Source organism: Blennius ocellaris, assembly GCF_963422515.1.
Source record: "Blennius ocellaris genome assembly, chromosome: 23".
Taxonomy (NCBI): Eukaryota; Metazoa; Chordata; class Actinopteri; order Blenniiformes; family Blenniidae; genus Blennius; species Blennius ocellaris.
Window position 1 is genome coordinate 6,724,246 of NC_137672.1, and position 17,411 is coordinate 6,741,656.

General features: G+C 40.6%; 1 protein-coding gene across 1 annotated transcript in view; it reads right to left on the reverse strand.

Moving 5' to 3' along the window:
• nrxn2b (neurexin 2b) overlaps positions 1-17,411 on the reverse strand; it is a gene marked incomplete at its 3' end in the record, with an annotated part of 753,200 nt that overhangs the window by 453,196 nt on the left and 282,593 nt on the right. Inside the window, exon 5 of the mRNA XM_080519167.1 lies at positions 8,305-8,328. Within this exon, the coding sequence (XP_080375293.1) occupies positions 8,305-8,328 (24 nt within the window). The remainder of the gene's footprint in view (positions 1-8,304; positions 8,329-17,411) is intronic.

The following is a 17,411-nucleotide window of genomic DNA, read 5'->3' on the forward strand; positions in this document are numbered from 1 at the left end:
TCTTAAATAAATGTTACATTGGGTCTTCATAGTCGCGCACAGAATATAAGACTCATGTAAAATGCATGAAGATTCTTCTTGTGGTAATGTTAATGTAGGATCTGAACAATGTTTGAAATATTAAACAAATAATAAGAATAAAGCTTGAATTAAAATTAAGCCATAGATAAAATTGACCGAGTCAAAAGTATATATCCGAAAAACTTTGTCGTTCTACATTAAAACCCATTACAATTGCACTTGAGAGGATTGATAATAAGTGTATTTTTTGCCAATTGTGCTACATTACGGTTGTATTTACAATTAGTATTTACAGCCACGCGGTTACACAAACACCCTGCCAAATCGCACTGTTTGATTCAACAGAGACTTTTGCAGTTAGTGACCAATTTATTGTCTAATTATGCTAAAAGAGCTGGCCTGAGCGATAGCGAGGCACTCCAATCTCCATTCAACATCTGCTATTCTGCATAAATGTAAAAATGCAGCACTGCTGAAAGCCGTGTACAAAACCATCTGCCTTTCATTACTTCTGAATGCTAAAGGGTAAATGCCATCACCCAGTTCTATAATTTCATTAAGTCCTGACTTTTTTTGTTTTGTTTTTGCAAATCACCGAAAATTTCACATACGGTTGTGCTTTTTGTCAAACCACATTCAGATGTGCTTTGCTTTCGCATCACATTGAGGAACATATTTCACTGAGAGCAGACTATTAGCAAAGGCTTGTTTTATTTGCAAACAATATGCAAGAAATGCAACTTTTATGAATGAATAGAGGGGCTTTTATTTAATATGAAATGAAGGAAAGATGCATGCTAAAACACGAGGCTAAACCTGAGCAACTGCACTCCATAAATCCAGCGCCCCAGCTGAGTATTTTAACTTCTGTTTTGTCTTTGCTTTTCCTTTTTTTTTTTTTTTTCCCGTACTTCCCTTCTTAACAGGGCAACTCATTTTTATGTCTGCTGTTTCTACTGGAGGTTAAAAAAAAAAAGATGAGGTATTGTCGCTGGCTGCTATCTGGTGCGAGGAACCTGCAGTTCACAGTGTTGTTGTGTCAGGGTCTTTCGAGTTGGTGGATTGGAGACTTTTTTTTTTTTTTCTTTCCCCAGCAGGACCACTCCTTTTATTGCAATTAGAGATGATAGATAAACCTTACAGGCTACGAAGGGAGGCACTCTGGAGAGAGGGACGGGGAGCGTAATCAAATGCCATTAGTTGAATCGTCTACTGGCTGTATGGCATTTCAATAAAACAGGGAAATGGGAGACTATAAAGGTAAAAATGCAATCTGCGAAGCTTCAGAGAAATAATACACTGACTTTGTTGTCGCCTTGACTAATCATGGTTTTTAATACATATCTTCAGGGCCGAATCTACTCTACTCTTGGAAGCTGCCAGACACCTGTAAATTCCCAGCAAAGACGGAAAATGCAAAGATTAGTCACAGTTTTGTTCTTTCTCTTTCAATCAAACCAGATTTCACAATTTAAAAGGTCCACTTTTATTACATGCGCTTGAATAATAAATGCCCGGAGCAATCATATTCTACTCATGTTTGATTAGAAGTTTGACAAACAGCAATAAAAAAAAAATCCCTCTGAGATAGCATATCAAAGTACCAAAGTAAGCAGCATGAATAACTGGTAATAATACGAACAAAAGCAAAAAGCACAAGTACTCTGAGGTCACTTTGTAGTTATTCATAAGAGTTCTGTGGTGTTTGCCTCCACCAGACTGCAAACTCATCCTATTGACAAAAATTACAAGGACTTGCATCAGTGGCCGTAGGAGGCGAAAGCTGATGATATCACAGGTTGCGAGTCGAAATACCCCGCATGCAGTCTCGTCTCAAATCCTTGGGTGTAAAACACAGACATATCTGTGTTTCAGTGAATCTCAAAGAGAGAGATATGAGGATTCGAACAGAAAGATACAGGCTATTTTTTGGGGGCGACTCAGAACTCTGTTTCTAATGTGAGGTAATAAATTTGAGTTTGAAAAAGGGAGTAATAGGAATTCCTTCTGCAGGACTGAACTGCAGTGCTTCAGTGAAACATAAAAACTTCAGGAGCATTTATAAACCACAACCAATCAATGCCAACATTACATTAACATATGAAATTGTCAACCAAAACCATTGGATATGCCCTGGACCAATATAATTATGTTAAAAGGTTTAACTCATTGGTTGATTTTTAAAGATTATATCAAGCCACAGTTTTTAATGTCTGCAATTTTAATCAGTCTCAATCAGGTCCTCTGATTCAGGGATTCCTAGTTCATTGGTAATAATTTCATCTTCTATACACGTCTGGGGCATATTGTAGGAAGGGTAAGGCACACACTGGACAGGCCAATCCATCAGTCAATAAGAAACATGTTTAAAGATGGCTGGAACAAGCAATAATAACTGAACCTAACTGGGGGAGAAAAAAGGACACGGAGAACATGTAAAGTGTGTCTTGTCGTTTAGGGACAACACTAACCTCAGAACAATAATGCTATATTCTCCTCATGATCCCTCTCTATAACCTTGATTACCTCAGAAAAGCCGTTATCAGGAGGTCAGCAAAGCCACAAAAACCTCTTCAAAGCAAAGTTTCACTTCGGTAAACTGTTGTCATGTCTGCAAAGGTAAACCTCCATTATTAGCTGCGTCTGCTGCTCATCTATACTTTACAGGGCTAATGGCTGATGGGTAAAAATAAACGCTTAATCAAATCCAGGTTCAGGTCAGCAGAGGAAATGCCAACTGTCTCGGTGTTGCCTCGGTTGTGATTACAGTCGAGGTAATTGAAGAGACGGAACAAAGGCAGCGCTGAGTGGGGGTCGTCCGGAAGAGCCAGGGTCACCAATCAACGCTCCAGTGGCGGGCTGCTGCTAAACAATTACTGGACAGCTCTTTCATTACCATGAGAAATATGTTTTTGTCCAACCCCTCCCCCCTTTACATTAAAACAACTCGAATTGACATGAGTTCATGCAAAAATATGGCCTGAAAATACTTTGATGTTACTGTAAGGCACCAAGGGTGCTTTGGTAAAGCAAAACTATAAATTAAACAAATTAAAAAGACAAACAAGAAACCTGTGGCTAATTTTCCTTTCACTACCGTTCTCACATCCCCCTTTGTCTTTCAATTTCAGTGTTTATCCACAAGGACTCTGCAGAAGAGAACACTTCTCTCCAAATACTTCTTTAGCCGAAAACACACAAGAACTGAGCACGTCTCATGTTCAGTCCTGTTAAAACATCGGCTACAAAGCCGCCGCGTTGCAGCATCATAGCAGTTTACTGTAAACTAGAACGGTTCTCTATGGCGTCCTGCAGTGTGTTCAGCTGTGCGTGTCATGAGCTCATCGACCACATCTTACAGTATATGACTGCAGGCGGCTGTGGGGGGCTGAAATAGCGGATCCGCCTCTTGTAGAGTAAACAAGAGCCAACATGACTCAAGCTGTGCTTCTGAGCAAGCTGGAAAACCATTGGGTGCAGCTTGGTTCATCCAACCAAGGAGAAAACGGTAACTGGATTTCATGTACAGCTTCACCACCATAAAGTGAAGTCTTAACATCAACTGTATGGGATCAGGCACATTCACACATGGTGACATGTTGAAGGAAATCCCTGCAATGCAAGGACACACACCTTTTGCGGCCACATGGCTTCCACACATGCATCTGTGTGGATCGAACCCAAAATATTGTGCCGAGAAGTCAAAATAATCCAACATCCAACCACATAAATGTGCCTTTTCAAAGTGTAGATCACATGTGGTTATAAGGAGGAATATTGATATTCCACCTACACACAGTCCCCTATGCACTGGGGCACTTACAGCCCATCCACTGTCTATTGATCTTTACAAGTAAGAGAGCAACTTATCTGCTGACCAGGGTGAAATTAAACAGCACACACAGGAGGTAACACAAGCACAGCAGTCAATACGTCCATGAAGAGGTGCGTCAGAACGAACTCGGGGTGATACTGGCTACAGAGGAGAATTACAAAAAGAAGTTACTGAATCTGTTCTAAGCCTTGCTCCAAGTGGGGGGGGCAAAAAGGAATTTTACAAATTGATGTAATATACAATTACCAACCTTTAGCAATTACACATATTTTCAGAACACGTTATTGCTATATTCTCCTCACAGTGGTCCTAATTTTGATTTGCTGGCCCTGTTTACACAACATTTTAAAGTGAAATCGTAACATTTTCATTGTGTGTTTGTTTGTGTGTTTAAATCAGTGAAAATGCAACTTTTTGAAAACAGCTCCCAAGGTGGAATTTGCTATGAACACGGTTGACCCAAAAGCAGACTGGCGCAAAGGTTGAGTTAAAAATAAACAGGATTCCTACACAGGCTGAGATTCGGGCTGGTTTTCATTGTGGTGTGTGGTTTTTAGGTTGTTTGGGCTGGAAACAGTGAGTCTCATCTGGCAACCCTGGTGCTGACCTGCATGACATCAATATCTGATCGTCAACAGCGTAATGTGCTTTGGGGCCTGAAACCCTCTGATCACGTTCACACGGCAATCTGATAGAGGTTGCATTTAAAATGTAATGTGAATGGGTATTGTTCTCTGGGTGCGTGTGTGTGTGGTTTCATTACAAAAACAAACAGCACCCACTAGTGGCCTGACATGCTAATGACATCATTATCAGCGTTTCTGCCATTCCAATGTAAAAACGATGTGTTCTCATCAAAATGTTGTATAAACAGGACCAGTGTGTCTCATATGTCCCTACATCACAGCTTTAACAGACGAGTGACACAACATCCAGACACCTTTCAGTGTCTTTGATCTCAACCCAGTTTTCACAAAAATATTCTTTCATTCTGTCATTTTTTTCCCCCACCTTTCAGAAGTGATACCTAAGATAAGCAAAATCTAGAGTTTTGTAAATTGGTCTGTCTAAAACAAAATTAATAAGCTTTTCTAGTCTAAGGTGAGTAAAAGGCCTTGTCTTGGTTTACAAGTATGGAAATGGCTAATGATGCTATTTACAGTAGGTACGATATGAATTTCCATCCATGGTTGTGTACATCCAATCACCTGTGACCAGTTCAAAACATAGACTTAACACATGTTTCATCCTCAGCTGCATGACCTTTCTTATTACCCTAACTGGGAATGTTTGGTTTCTTGGTGAAGACTCAGCTCGCGTCATTCAACCCATGGAGGTATGCAACAAGCTTACCTTGAAAATCAGGATTCACTTACCCTTGCTGGAATTACATCTGATTACTGTTCAAGATTGTTTGTGGCAAGAAGTGATGCTGTCTTTTGGAGATTACACAGTACATCACACATCAAGAGGCAGCTACGCATCCTCTTCACGTGAGCTAATATCAAGACGAGGAGCGAAATAACCATTGCATTCCCATCCGGCGTGGATCTTGGGACAGGTGTCTGGCAGCTTGTACGCAAATCCATAATATAAACTCCGAGCTACTTTTCCAGGTTAGTACAGAGATGAGGGAGGGTTGGGAACTTGTGACTTTGCTGTTTTTGCAAGAGTTGTCAAGAAAATGAAGAAGGGTTTAAAAAAGAGGGGTAGCTCTTTAGCAGTATGCCAAAAAGAGTTAAAAGGGTTGGGAGGTGAACGAAATCGGTTAGTACTTTTGTAAGTAAGGGAAAGTCAGACACAAAAATGGTTGTTAGTACAGTTACAACAAAGGTTTGATTCAAACAGTAGATTAGTAACATTGTTTTAGTAAATTTAGTCAAAGTGTTAGGAGTATGTGAGGATTCTTTAAAAGTCCTCTGCAATTTGATTGCTCAAACCCGGTCCAGATCTGGACTGAATATGTTATTTCATGTGACAAAGGTTTGTTTTGGTTAAGAAGAAACAAAATGGATCCGTCCAAGCTAACGGGTTGACACACAAGCCATGCGCTTAAAAATGAAAAGATGACGCAAGAGCGCGTGTGAGTGGGCGGGGAGAACTCCATCAGACAACCACACACAAACAGATCAACTGTTCAAAAGAGGGAAATCAACGGTTTGGCAAGATGCAGCAGGATGGGGGCGCAGTGGGGGGAAGTAAAAAAGTAATTGCAGAGCACCACGACACCAGACAAATGAACGGGGAAAGGGAAGAGTGCTTTCAGTACTGAAGTTTTTTTGGGGGGGGATTTGACAAGAAGGCAAAATAAGACAAACAAAACAACAACAACAACACAAAAACAACCCTCGAGACACGTGTAGAACAAACGTACACGTGCTGGGCTAGAGCAGCGTTTACAACCAGTGAGGATGCCGATGTGAGGACGTTCTAGCCAAAAGAAACATGCAGACAGAGGTGCAGGGACACAACCACTGGATGCTGTCAGTTTGGAGGTGAGGAGATTGGGACAGGATGGGTCGACAACCACATATGGAATCAACGGATATGAGAGGGTTTTTTAAAGAATGGGGAAAATAAAGAGGAGAGAGCAAAGACGTTCCAATTCTGGTGAATAGATCGATCATCGATCGCTAAAAACATAATAATCCCCTCTCAGGTTTGAGAGCAGCTTTGTGGCTTCTTTCAAACTTGAGCCGAGACGAGAGTGAGTCGGCGGCCGCTGCGGTAGCAATATCACACTTTTTGTCTTCCACCTCATGCACTGTGATGGATTCTTCATATTTACCCTGCCAATCTCCTATTCACCAGAAAGTGAAAATCTGTCTCCCTTCTTCACTTTTTCCCTTTTTTGGGGGGGGTTTCAGGGAGATAAGGTGTGAGGTCATTATTCATTTTAGTACGTTAATTTTGAGGTTAAACTTATATAAGATTAAAAAAAAAAGAACAACAACAATTAAAAACAAAATCAAATCAAAATAAAAGAAAGTAAAACCAGGAGGGAGCGGCTAACATGTCTTATGGCCGTATTGAATCGATTAGGACAACTGATATATGTATGTATATATGTTAGCCAGAATATATACATATACATATATACTCAATGCAATCTGGTTATCAAAAAAAACCAACAAAAAGATAAATATCATAAAGGAAGGGAGTCAAGTCTCTTCATGCAAGGGTTGAGGCCAGAAAGTATAAGAAGTACAAGTTAGTGTTAGTGTTAATGAGGGGTCGATCGTACACACTTTAGATTTTCCACTGCGGTGCTAACAGGCAGGCGCTTTGGTTTGTCGACGTTAAAAGTCCAGTGGAAGCAAGTAAGAGTGACCCCCGGCTGCATCGCGTGGTGCTTGACCACCGCAACACAGTCAACTGTCAACGAGGTTATAAATTGGGGAGTGAGTCTTATCAAACAACGTTTTTTTCCGGTTGATGTCTCCCCTTCACGCAGGTTAATAAACCTGAAGTTGTACTGTTACTGCCCCAAAAACTGCCCCTGATCTCGACTCAGTTTGATGTGTTTTATTTACTGTACGCTGGCCCGAGTGTGTGTTCAGATGCAGGTCGGAGGGGGACCCGGCCCCCTTTTTTGATCGTAAATCAGCTCCCCCCGGTGGCCGCTAATGGGATAAAGCCCTCATTTGAAGCGGACTTTACAGAGAGGGCATTGACCACTAAATCAACAGTTGTAAATACTCCTCATGATTCCATAAACCATGCGATGGCAGGCCCGGATAACAGGTTGCTCCCCAACAGTCTGGATGGAGCCAACCGTAGCGACAAGGCTACGGTCCCATTGGCACCATTTTTTCTAAACATGCTGAAATAAAAGCGACAGGAATTAAAAAGGCTCAATTTTACTTTCTTTCACTGGTCTGGACATAGTAGGACATTCATTTGTTTGAAAAATCTGCAGTGTGCACTCACTTTATTGGGATTTCCTCAAAAAAAATAAATAAATAAAATAAAATAAAGAAAAACAAAAAAAAAACGGGAAAAGGGATTAACAAAGCTAACGCTTGAAAATTTGGGAATTTATAAAATATCTTGCATTATGATTCTTTATTTCTTCATACGGATCGTGTTTCAAGTATATATATAAAAAAAAAAGAACTCATAAAAAAAAAAAAAAAAATAGAAAAGCTCGATTGGTAGAGTTTTGATATTTTTTGGGATAGACCTCTTTGGATGAAAACAACCTTTTCAGGAAAGGGAAACTGGATGGCGATAAAAAGCGGTAACATATATAAATATACAGAGAGTGGGCTCAAAGAAAAAAAAAAAAAAAAAACAGAAAAGGTGGAGATTTCCGGCTACCTTGGAATTGATGGAGGATTGTACTTTCAGTAAAGCAAACATAATAGAAAGAGGTAACGGAAAACCCAGGGCAAACCAAAGTGTAAGACAATTAGAATGATATCTACCATATAATGCAGTTTGTTTACCATAGCGTGTCCAATGCCTGCGTGCTTCAGGAGAAAACAGGGGGAGGAGAAAGAAAAATAATAATAATGGTAAACCTTTAAAAAAATAGAAGAAAGCACACCTCAACCCCAAAAATAAAAAAAGAGAAGAGTTGCCTTTTTTTTTTGCAAAACCAGCTTCTTATTATGACAGGCGATTTGGTTCTTGCAATAATAATAATAATAATAATAATAATAATAATAATAATAATAATAAAATGTATCGCTCAAGTATTATCTAAAAGATTCTATCCCCTGCTTTAGAACATCCAAATAAAGAAATAAAGAAAGCAATTATGAGCAGCTCTTTAGTTTGTAAGGGTCATCTACAAAACCAAAAATCGGAACCAAAACAAAGTAATAAAAGGGATTAAAAAACACTTCATTTGTTAGTATGTAAGTCGCAAGTTAAGTAGAGAAAACAACAGATGGCTTACATTCCGTGAATGACACAGGGTTAGTTGTTGAAATCATACAAAAAAAATAAAAAATAAAAAACCAAAAAAGGAGGTAAGGGAAAAGAAAAGAAGTCACCAATGAAAAGAATCAAATTGGAAGAATTCGGAAGCTTGTTAGTAAGAAAGACAAGAGTTAGCAAATCAACTTCCACAGAGGGGGAGGGGGGAGGTGGGGGTCGGGTGTTGGGGGGGGGGCAGTTTTGATAGAGGAGGGGGTGTTGATTTTTGAGAGGGGAGGGGGATGAGGGGGAGAAGGACAGCAGTATTAGTATTCACTCAGAGATTCTAACGTGGTCCTGTACATATTGAACCCTTGTGCTAGTCGAGGGGGCGTGGCCAATCTTTTTTCTTTTTTATATATATATATATATAAATATATATATACAATAGGTCAAGAGGTGTCATAACAGGAGGGGCTATTGTGGTGTTGTACGACAGTAAAAGAAAAAAAAAATAAAGAAGAAGAAATCATTGCATTGTGGAGCATAGAAAATAAAATCATCAATCGTGGAGGAAACTATGGCGCCGTTCTGATGCTAATGTGGTGATTTGAAACTCATCAGGGGCATTCAGAGAAACACAATTCATTTGGCGCATTCTTGAGACGGAGAGGGAAAATCTGAAGGGCTAAGAGAGGAGACAGAGAGAGTTCCGGCGTGTGTCGCTTCCTGAAAAGAAAGAGAAGCCGTCATTTGGTCATTAGATCCACTTTCACAACGACGACCGCGGGTCCCTGTCAGGAGGACAAAGTGGCGATACAGGGATGACTCTGGAATGGTGTTTATAGGCGCTTAAAGGTGTGTGTCGCTACGCGTGACCTGCGTTCTGTGGTACTTTGATGTGAATTTGCAGAAGCTTGTCCTTTAAATCTCATTTCCTGCTTGGTGCCGCAGTGGGTGGTGTTCAGACCCCTGTGGTGCATGGCGGGGGTTGAAAAAAAAAAATCTGCTGCTGAGATCTGCACCGAGTGTCTCGCCTCAGGACGAGAGTGGACAATCTAGAGGACATCTTCCATCTTGATGTGAAGGCCGGCGCTGCGGGCTGCCGTGGGCGGCCATGTCGAGGACGCGGTGGAAACGGGTGACGCTGCTTTCCTCCTCAAATCCCATTTGCAGCACACAGCAACGAGATCTGATTTCACACTGTTTAATTACGCCACACGAGGACGACTGCGTTGAGTGTTGGAGGCTTTAACGCTCCAGATGTACACTACTGATGGAAATGACTCTCAGGATATCAGACATATTAGTCAGGGTGGGTTCTCCAATAAGAGCTCATTATTTCAATTAATCTTTAAGGAACCCTCGCCTCTGCGATTTCAATAGATTACACAGTAAATATTACAAATTTACCTCAGAGAGATTTCGGTCGAATACGAGATTTTGACCTTTGATGTTGGCGGTGGATGTTTGAAGAAGCACGCGCTGACATTTTGTGTGCTGTTCAGTGATTTCGCTTTGGAAAATTGGAATAGTGTTTATGCGGAATGGAGTTTTAATTAAATGCGATGGTAAGCATCTGATTGCTCGGAGCAGTTTAACACTCACTCTGAAAAAGACTGTTAATGTTTGGTAACCCTGGTATAAACTGTGTATTGATCTGATACATGAGAAGCTGATTCAGCACATGGGCTTCTCTGTTCATTCAGTTTTGTAGTTCAGGGGGCTGCATACGGCACAATTTCATATTGAGTGGACGAGACCGATGAAATAGTGCCACACCTTGAAATGTAAAGTTTTGTTGTTATTTTTGTTGTGGTGTGGAGTATATGTGATGATTTATTTTTATTCTTCTTCACAAAAACAAACAACTACTACCGAAAATGAACTACAGTCTCATCATGAAGCCAATTTTAATTAAACCTTCTGGCACAAAATCAAAGAAATAACAAAAAAAAAGAAAAGAATAGAAAAACACAAAACAATTCTATAGCTGTTGCAGTACAGATTTTTTTTTTTTTTTCTTACAAACTCAGGCTAGTTTCATGGCAGCATCATGGTATCTCAGCTCTGGTCTTAGTGTTGTGTTGTGTCCGATACTTTTAAGAAATTCGTTTTTAAAAAAAATCAGTTTTCTTAGAATTTTTTAGAATTTGCTTTTTTGTTTGATTGGAACCCCTCGTGGGTCAATTTTGGAAATCCCTCTGCAAATCCCAGTTTATAAATCAACATAAAAGTATTAAGTCGCTTCATTGTTTTTGTAATTAATCCAATTTGACTAGTCCATATGACCTTACCTTTAAATGCAATCATCTGTGGTTATGTATATTATAGTTCACTGGTGTGATACGTCTCCCATTGCTCCCCTTCTTGAGGCTAATTTGAAACAATATGCACACCCAGTGTTTTATCACCTGGTGAAGTGCTTTGTGTAATGACTCCTCTTACACTAATAAGTAGATAACAAAGGGAAACAATTGTGGGTGTGAATTAACATATTGGTGCTACACTACGCTCTCATGTTGCCATACTAAAAAGCCATACTAAAAGGTTTATTAAATAAAGGTTTAAATACTGGTTCAAAATACTGGCCAGGCCTTTTCGAAAACCCGAGTTTGCATGTTCTCCCCATGTGTGCGCCGGGTTCCCCTCGCAGTCCAAACACATGCATTCGAGGTTAATTGGTGACCTGAAATGGATGGAAATCCATCCTCGCAAACGAGACGGAGACTCACACGTTTTCCGATTCAAAGTTACCCTGCAGCGTGGCGGCGAAAGGAAATTTCACGATGATAAACAAAACGGCTTTTGAGTTCTGTAAGTTTTAGATCCATCACAGGCACTCGATGCTCTAAATGTTGGAACTTGTCCCTGTGAACTTTCGTTTTATTAACAGAGGAGGATATGAAGGAAGTATCCTTCAAAAAAAATTGCTGATGACCTCGAAATGACAGAAAAGAGAGAGACTTCTCACCAAATTTGACGGCATAATCTTTTATGTGTGAGTAAGCACAAGTCTCTTCATTATCACTTTTCAGATTCAACCCTTTGCAGAGGGGAATATCAAAGTGTGGACAATTGGGTGATGAAAGAGCGAGAACTCATGACAAAAAGTGCAATAAATTCCTATAAAATCCCCTCTGTGTTGTGAAAACTTGTTGAGTTGCTTTCTTCGATGCTCCGTCAGCTATTGCAAGTGAATTAGCATTTCCTGGGAGTGGACTGTATACCAAACCACTTAGTAAAACAAACTCTACAGCAGGAGGTAGGACCGGGGTCACGGTTTGAAATACGAGAGGCAGAGATGACAGAACAGAGCCGTACCAGAAGCGGTGTGTGAAAGTAGGTGTTCGGATGATCTCGAGGCGTAGCCATTGTGCTCGGGAGACTTTTTTTTTTTTTTTTTTCCCCACCGCGGGCTCGAGGGCTGTAAGTACCGCTGAACTGGTGCTGCCATTGTTGGGATCAATCGTGCAGAAAATTAAACTTTTGTTCTACTTTTGCTCTCTAACCGCAAACCCAACGCTCCGCTACCGAGCTGGTTTTTAAGAGGTTTCTGTCATGATTTCACCCCATTTCGCGGCGCGCTCAGATGTTCAGAGACGGAGTGCGAGGCGTCGTGCTAGCTCAGGGAAATTGCAACCCTGACATGAAGCGAGTTGTAAGATAACGTCCTTGTTATCCCTCTCGGGGGGAAAAAAAAAACAAAAAAACATCACTCGCACTAGTGAGGTGGAGCAGCGTGCCGAGCTAAGAGCAGTGACGCATCCCACGTGGTATTTGGGCCAGTGTTGGAACGCTAGGCTGTCCAGGTCTCCATTTTTAAACTTCCCTTCCTCGTACGCCTGATGCAACTCAAACCCACCACGTCATGGAGGGCCTGCCGCGACATCCCATCAGCCTCTCTGTGACTGACCCATGTGGGGAGAAATATTAAAGTCTACAAATGCCAATGGGTTGCTGATGACGGTGCAGCTCATATAAACAACTGTCTGGAAGGAACCCCCCCACGGGGTGTGAACGATCCCCACGTGATCATTGTGGGGGATGGAGGGCGTGGGGGAGGCGGCCGATCCTTCACACGCTGATCAGCGTGGTCATTACTGAACCGTGGCCAACAGCGAATAAGCCGGATAAATATTTAATGACAAAGCTGTGAAGGAGATCAATGGATGGTGCGGCGGGGCCAAGATCCCCAGCCCGGATAGATTCATTATTGTGGGGTGGGGGGTCGGGGGTGGGGGTGGGTGTTCCAAGACTGATGATCACTTGCCGACAAATTTCCAATTTGAGCCTTTAGAAGTAAAAGTAATATTGTGATATTGTCTGACGGGTTGGGCGGGAAGGGAAATTGGTGCTATTTGTCATCTCGTGCAGTCTGAATTAATGATTAGCGAAACGTAAAAATTCAACATGACCATCTATATTATGTCCACCCATGTGCCTGACTGGGTGTTTTAGTTATTTATTTATTTATTTAATGTGTTTAAGTATCAGGGGCTGGTGTTAGTGAAATGGCACCCTCCGATCCGTCAAACGGCGTTCAGCTGGGCCTCGATTCAAAATAGCTCTTTCAGGTACATTTGCTTCTGCGCTCCTCGTTCCAATCATCTGGCATTCAGCGGAGTCTGCCTCTCTTCCCGAGTCTGGCCGCGAGTAATGGAAACTGGCAGACAGGCTTCAGGTGAAAATATAAATGTCACTGCAATTACGACAGTGGAGGAGTCGGCAAACAAACAGCGAGAGGGTGTGTGCGCGCGAGTGTGAAAGAGAGGACGGGTTGCGGGGGGAAAATTGCTGCAGAACGTCGAAGCCTGCCACAGTGGAGAAAATCGTAATCCATTCCTTGTTTGTTTTTTTTATATCGTCTTTTTCTTAAGATTTCATCAATATGTGAATGTTTTCATATTGACGGATTGGAGGAAAATGAAGGGAATGTCCAGTGATTAAAAGTCCACGCCAATGTCTCGGATGATGAGCAGGCACATAATTGTAACATGACTGTAGAATACAATTGCTATTTGTTAAATAACGAGTTAAAAGGTGTACAAGGGAATGTCCAGGGGATTATATAAATGTTTCACAGGGTGCTTCTTGGTTTAATCTATTAAACAATATTTTGTATTTAGTATCTCAAGTGGACTTGAGATTTTAAGGGGGAAAAAATGTATATTTTTTTTAATTATATATAGTGTGTAGGACATTATGATGTGCATATCGATTTAATACTTTTTTTTTTTTCATATGTACAGTCAGTTCTTTTCTTCAGATGGGTTGCCAGTATTATCATATCTCCTTCTGGTAGAGTAAAGGTTCCCAGATTGATGTCCAGAACACTCTAATCACTGCCCCTGCTCTTACTGGCCATGAAGGCAAACTGTTCTACTTGTTGTTACTGTTGTTTTATTGATTTTATTATATTATGTTGTTGACATCGACTTAGTGAAGGGACTAAAGATGGAAATTAACCATTGGCTATAATCTTGCATATTTACATGTATATGTTCATTAATATGTGTTGTCCCTGTTTTTAATAAATAAACTCAACCTCAGATAATAATATAATCTTCAGAAAGACAATCTTAAAACACTCTAAACCGATAATCCAAACAGAACTGGGAAATGTTTAAATAAAATGTTCTGATTTGCTATATTGGAAGAGATTACGCAGAGATAAATGACGTTACTACAATTTACCATTAAAAATAACATTCCGACATTACCTTCTTTAGCTGAGATCAAATTAGCACAAATTTATCTTAACCAGGGGTCTAATGATACAACTATTTAAAGGATGGATACTAACCTTTAGCTACTTGATAGTGAATACTGATGTGCAGTTCAACTAATGAGCGACACCGGGCGAACATGGTGGTTTAACCGCCACTGGTGATTAACTTACTGGGGTTGTATGAATCATCTATTCTATTCTATTCTATTCTATTCTATTCTATTCTATTCTACTCTATCCTGTTCTGTTCTGTTCTATTCAGCTCCATTGATTGACGTATGACTGCTGAATTGTGGAAAAAAACCTGCTTATTCTGGTCATATGTAAAGCAATTTAATCTGGTAGCAGAGCATCAGACTAAAACGTTATGTAAACTAGGTCTTTTAGTTCTTTACTCAGCAGGATTTCCCTGCACCAAGGTTCTGAGGTTGGCAAAACAAGATTTGCAAATGTCAGAGAAAACAATACCCAAACTCCTCAGAAATTGTTAAATGAGGATGTCTGCTATTTTCTTCCTTTTCTGATCTCCTCCTTGGAGCCCAACGGGAACAAACACCCCACCCTACATGGTGTGGGGTGGGGTAGTTTGGGTGAATGCATGCTAATAATAATACTAATAATACTACTACTACTAATAATATCAATAATCAATGTGACCCTCAATGCATACAGAGGCAACACAAAAAAACACTGGGTAAAATAATTCCACACTCATGGAATCCTTTAAACTTCCTCTTCGACAGATGGCTCATCTGACTAAAGGGAACATCGTGATGCAAGGAACAGAAGTGTATCTGTATGGTTTTTATCATTTATTTTTAGTCCCTGACTCCTCAAAATACATTCCATCCAGTTTGTGAGTGACGCCAGCTGAGCATGAATATGCATGAAACACCAGCTGCTCTGGATTGTTTATGTTCTGCAAAGGCTCACGAGAAGCAAACGGGGAAACACAGGCGACGAGACAAGAAAGAAATCCCTTTAGCCTTTAAGTGAAAAGGTGTTGATTTAATTTGAAGTCCCACAGATTCTTTTGGAATATATTGTTGACCACATTGTGTGAGTCAGATTACAGACAGCTTCATGTTTCTCGACAATTTCAAGCAAAAACGCAAAACTTTCGATGCATTTTAGGTGTGTTTTTTTTTTTTTTTTCCAGAAATACAGTGACACTGAAACTACAACTTTTTGAAAACTGTTCCCAAGGTAGATCTTTTTGAAAGCAATCCGACTCTGATGTCATGTGAACGCTCCCTGATTGCCGCTCCCTGCCCAGATGTGTACAAGTTGGGAATCTTCTGTGTTTTTTGGTGATTGGTTCATCTGGACTTTTCCAGTGTCTCATTGTTTTCTGCTGTGACCTTGATGAGTTTGTGATGTTCTATTTACTCCAAATAAAATGAAGTCTGATACGCCAACGGCAGTGTTTGGCATCCCGAGTCCTCCTCTGAGCAAACCCGAACATAGAAGTTGAATTGAGACTAGAAAAGGGAAAGCGAAGGGTCGCTGGTGATGCCAAAACTGTTGTCTTCTTGACTTTGGATTTGTCAATGCTAAAAATACATATATGTATGCTCTGCTTCCACTGCGCGTCCTCTCTTCTCACTCTGCCGACTCTTATCCTGCCACAATCTCAGCCTCCATCTTTTCCCCGTTTCTGTCTCGCTGACATTTTATTACCTGTTTCCACTTGTTTGAATGTGCTAATGGCGCAAAGATTTGTTATCTGATTATAGGCCTGTGAGGCAGGGAGATGAATAAACATTAAAGTACTGGAGCAGGTAGTGGCAAATGACGACGACGAAGTGAGTGAGTGTGGGAACGCGGGCTGGTATGCTAATGTACTGGAAATGTGATGCAAATGAGGTTCTTCTCCTCCCTTAGAAATGCAACGAAAGCCAGAGTATTGTTATCTAACAGCTGGGCTGGTGTTTTAGCAGGTTTGGGGCTGCGCAAGGAAAAGTTGCATTTGATGGGTGAACCTCTGAGCCACATGGGGAAAAAAAAAAAAAAAAAATCCTCCCACATGCACATGATGACTGTGCCCCCTCACTCCTTCCCAGGATAGCTGGAGCACATTAGGAATACTTCAAACGTCATTGGCAGTGAATGGAGGAAGGATTACAGGGGTGTTAGCATGTCATTATGTACATCAAACAAATCCACTAACCCGTGCCTTTTCTTGAATAGCGATTCTTCTAATCGCCATGTGTGCGCTGTATATGTTGGCAAAGCCAAGTGCTCTAAATATCATCTTCGATTTGGCCAGAGGAGCTTCAATCTGTCATTACCACTAAAACACATTATGCTGACCTCATTAAGGTGCCAACATGTGAACGGTGGGAGCTAATCCGCGAGCTTTTGTGCTGGCTGGCACGTGAAAGATTTTCCAGTGTTAATGTGCTCGAGTTTATCAGAACTGGTCATTTCTTAATCAAATTTTTAGAAAATGTGAGTGTATTATTAAAAATATATATTTTAAATGAACTACATATCATAATTTTAGCTATGCATTAAAATCAACCAATGGTGAGAAAACAATCAGGTTGTAAGCTTAATTCAGTGAATTCGGTGAAGCTTTATTTCACTGTATTTATCTGCAAACACAGTGGGTTCCCCACTCTGGAACCCGTTTAAAAAAAAAAACCCAAAACAACCAAAAACTGTTTTTGGGCTCCTAAAGTGCCGATCTTTGTCGATGATGCAGTTACAGGAAACAGCATGTGCATGAAAAAGTAAACAGGAGTAGCTGATTGCTGCAGGGGTCATGAGAGATCATTATCCTATCAATATTTTTTTTTTCTGTGGATAGCCAAAATATGAGCTAACTGTTAGCGAGCAATATAATTGGCCTTTCTATGTATAATAAGTTAATTTTGGTCACATATAACATTTCAATCTGGTACCAAAGCCCTTAAGTGTCATGTTAAACACGTGCATAAATGAACTAGAAAACAACCC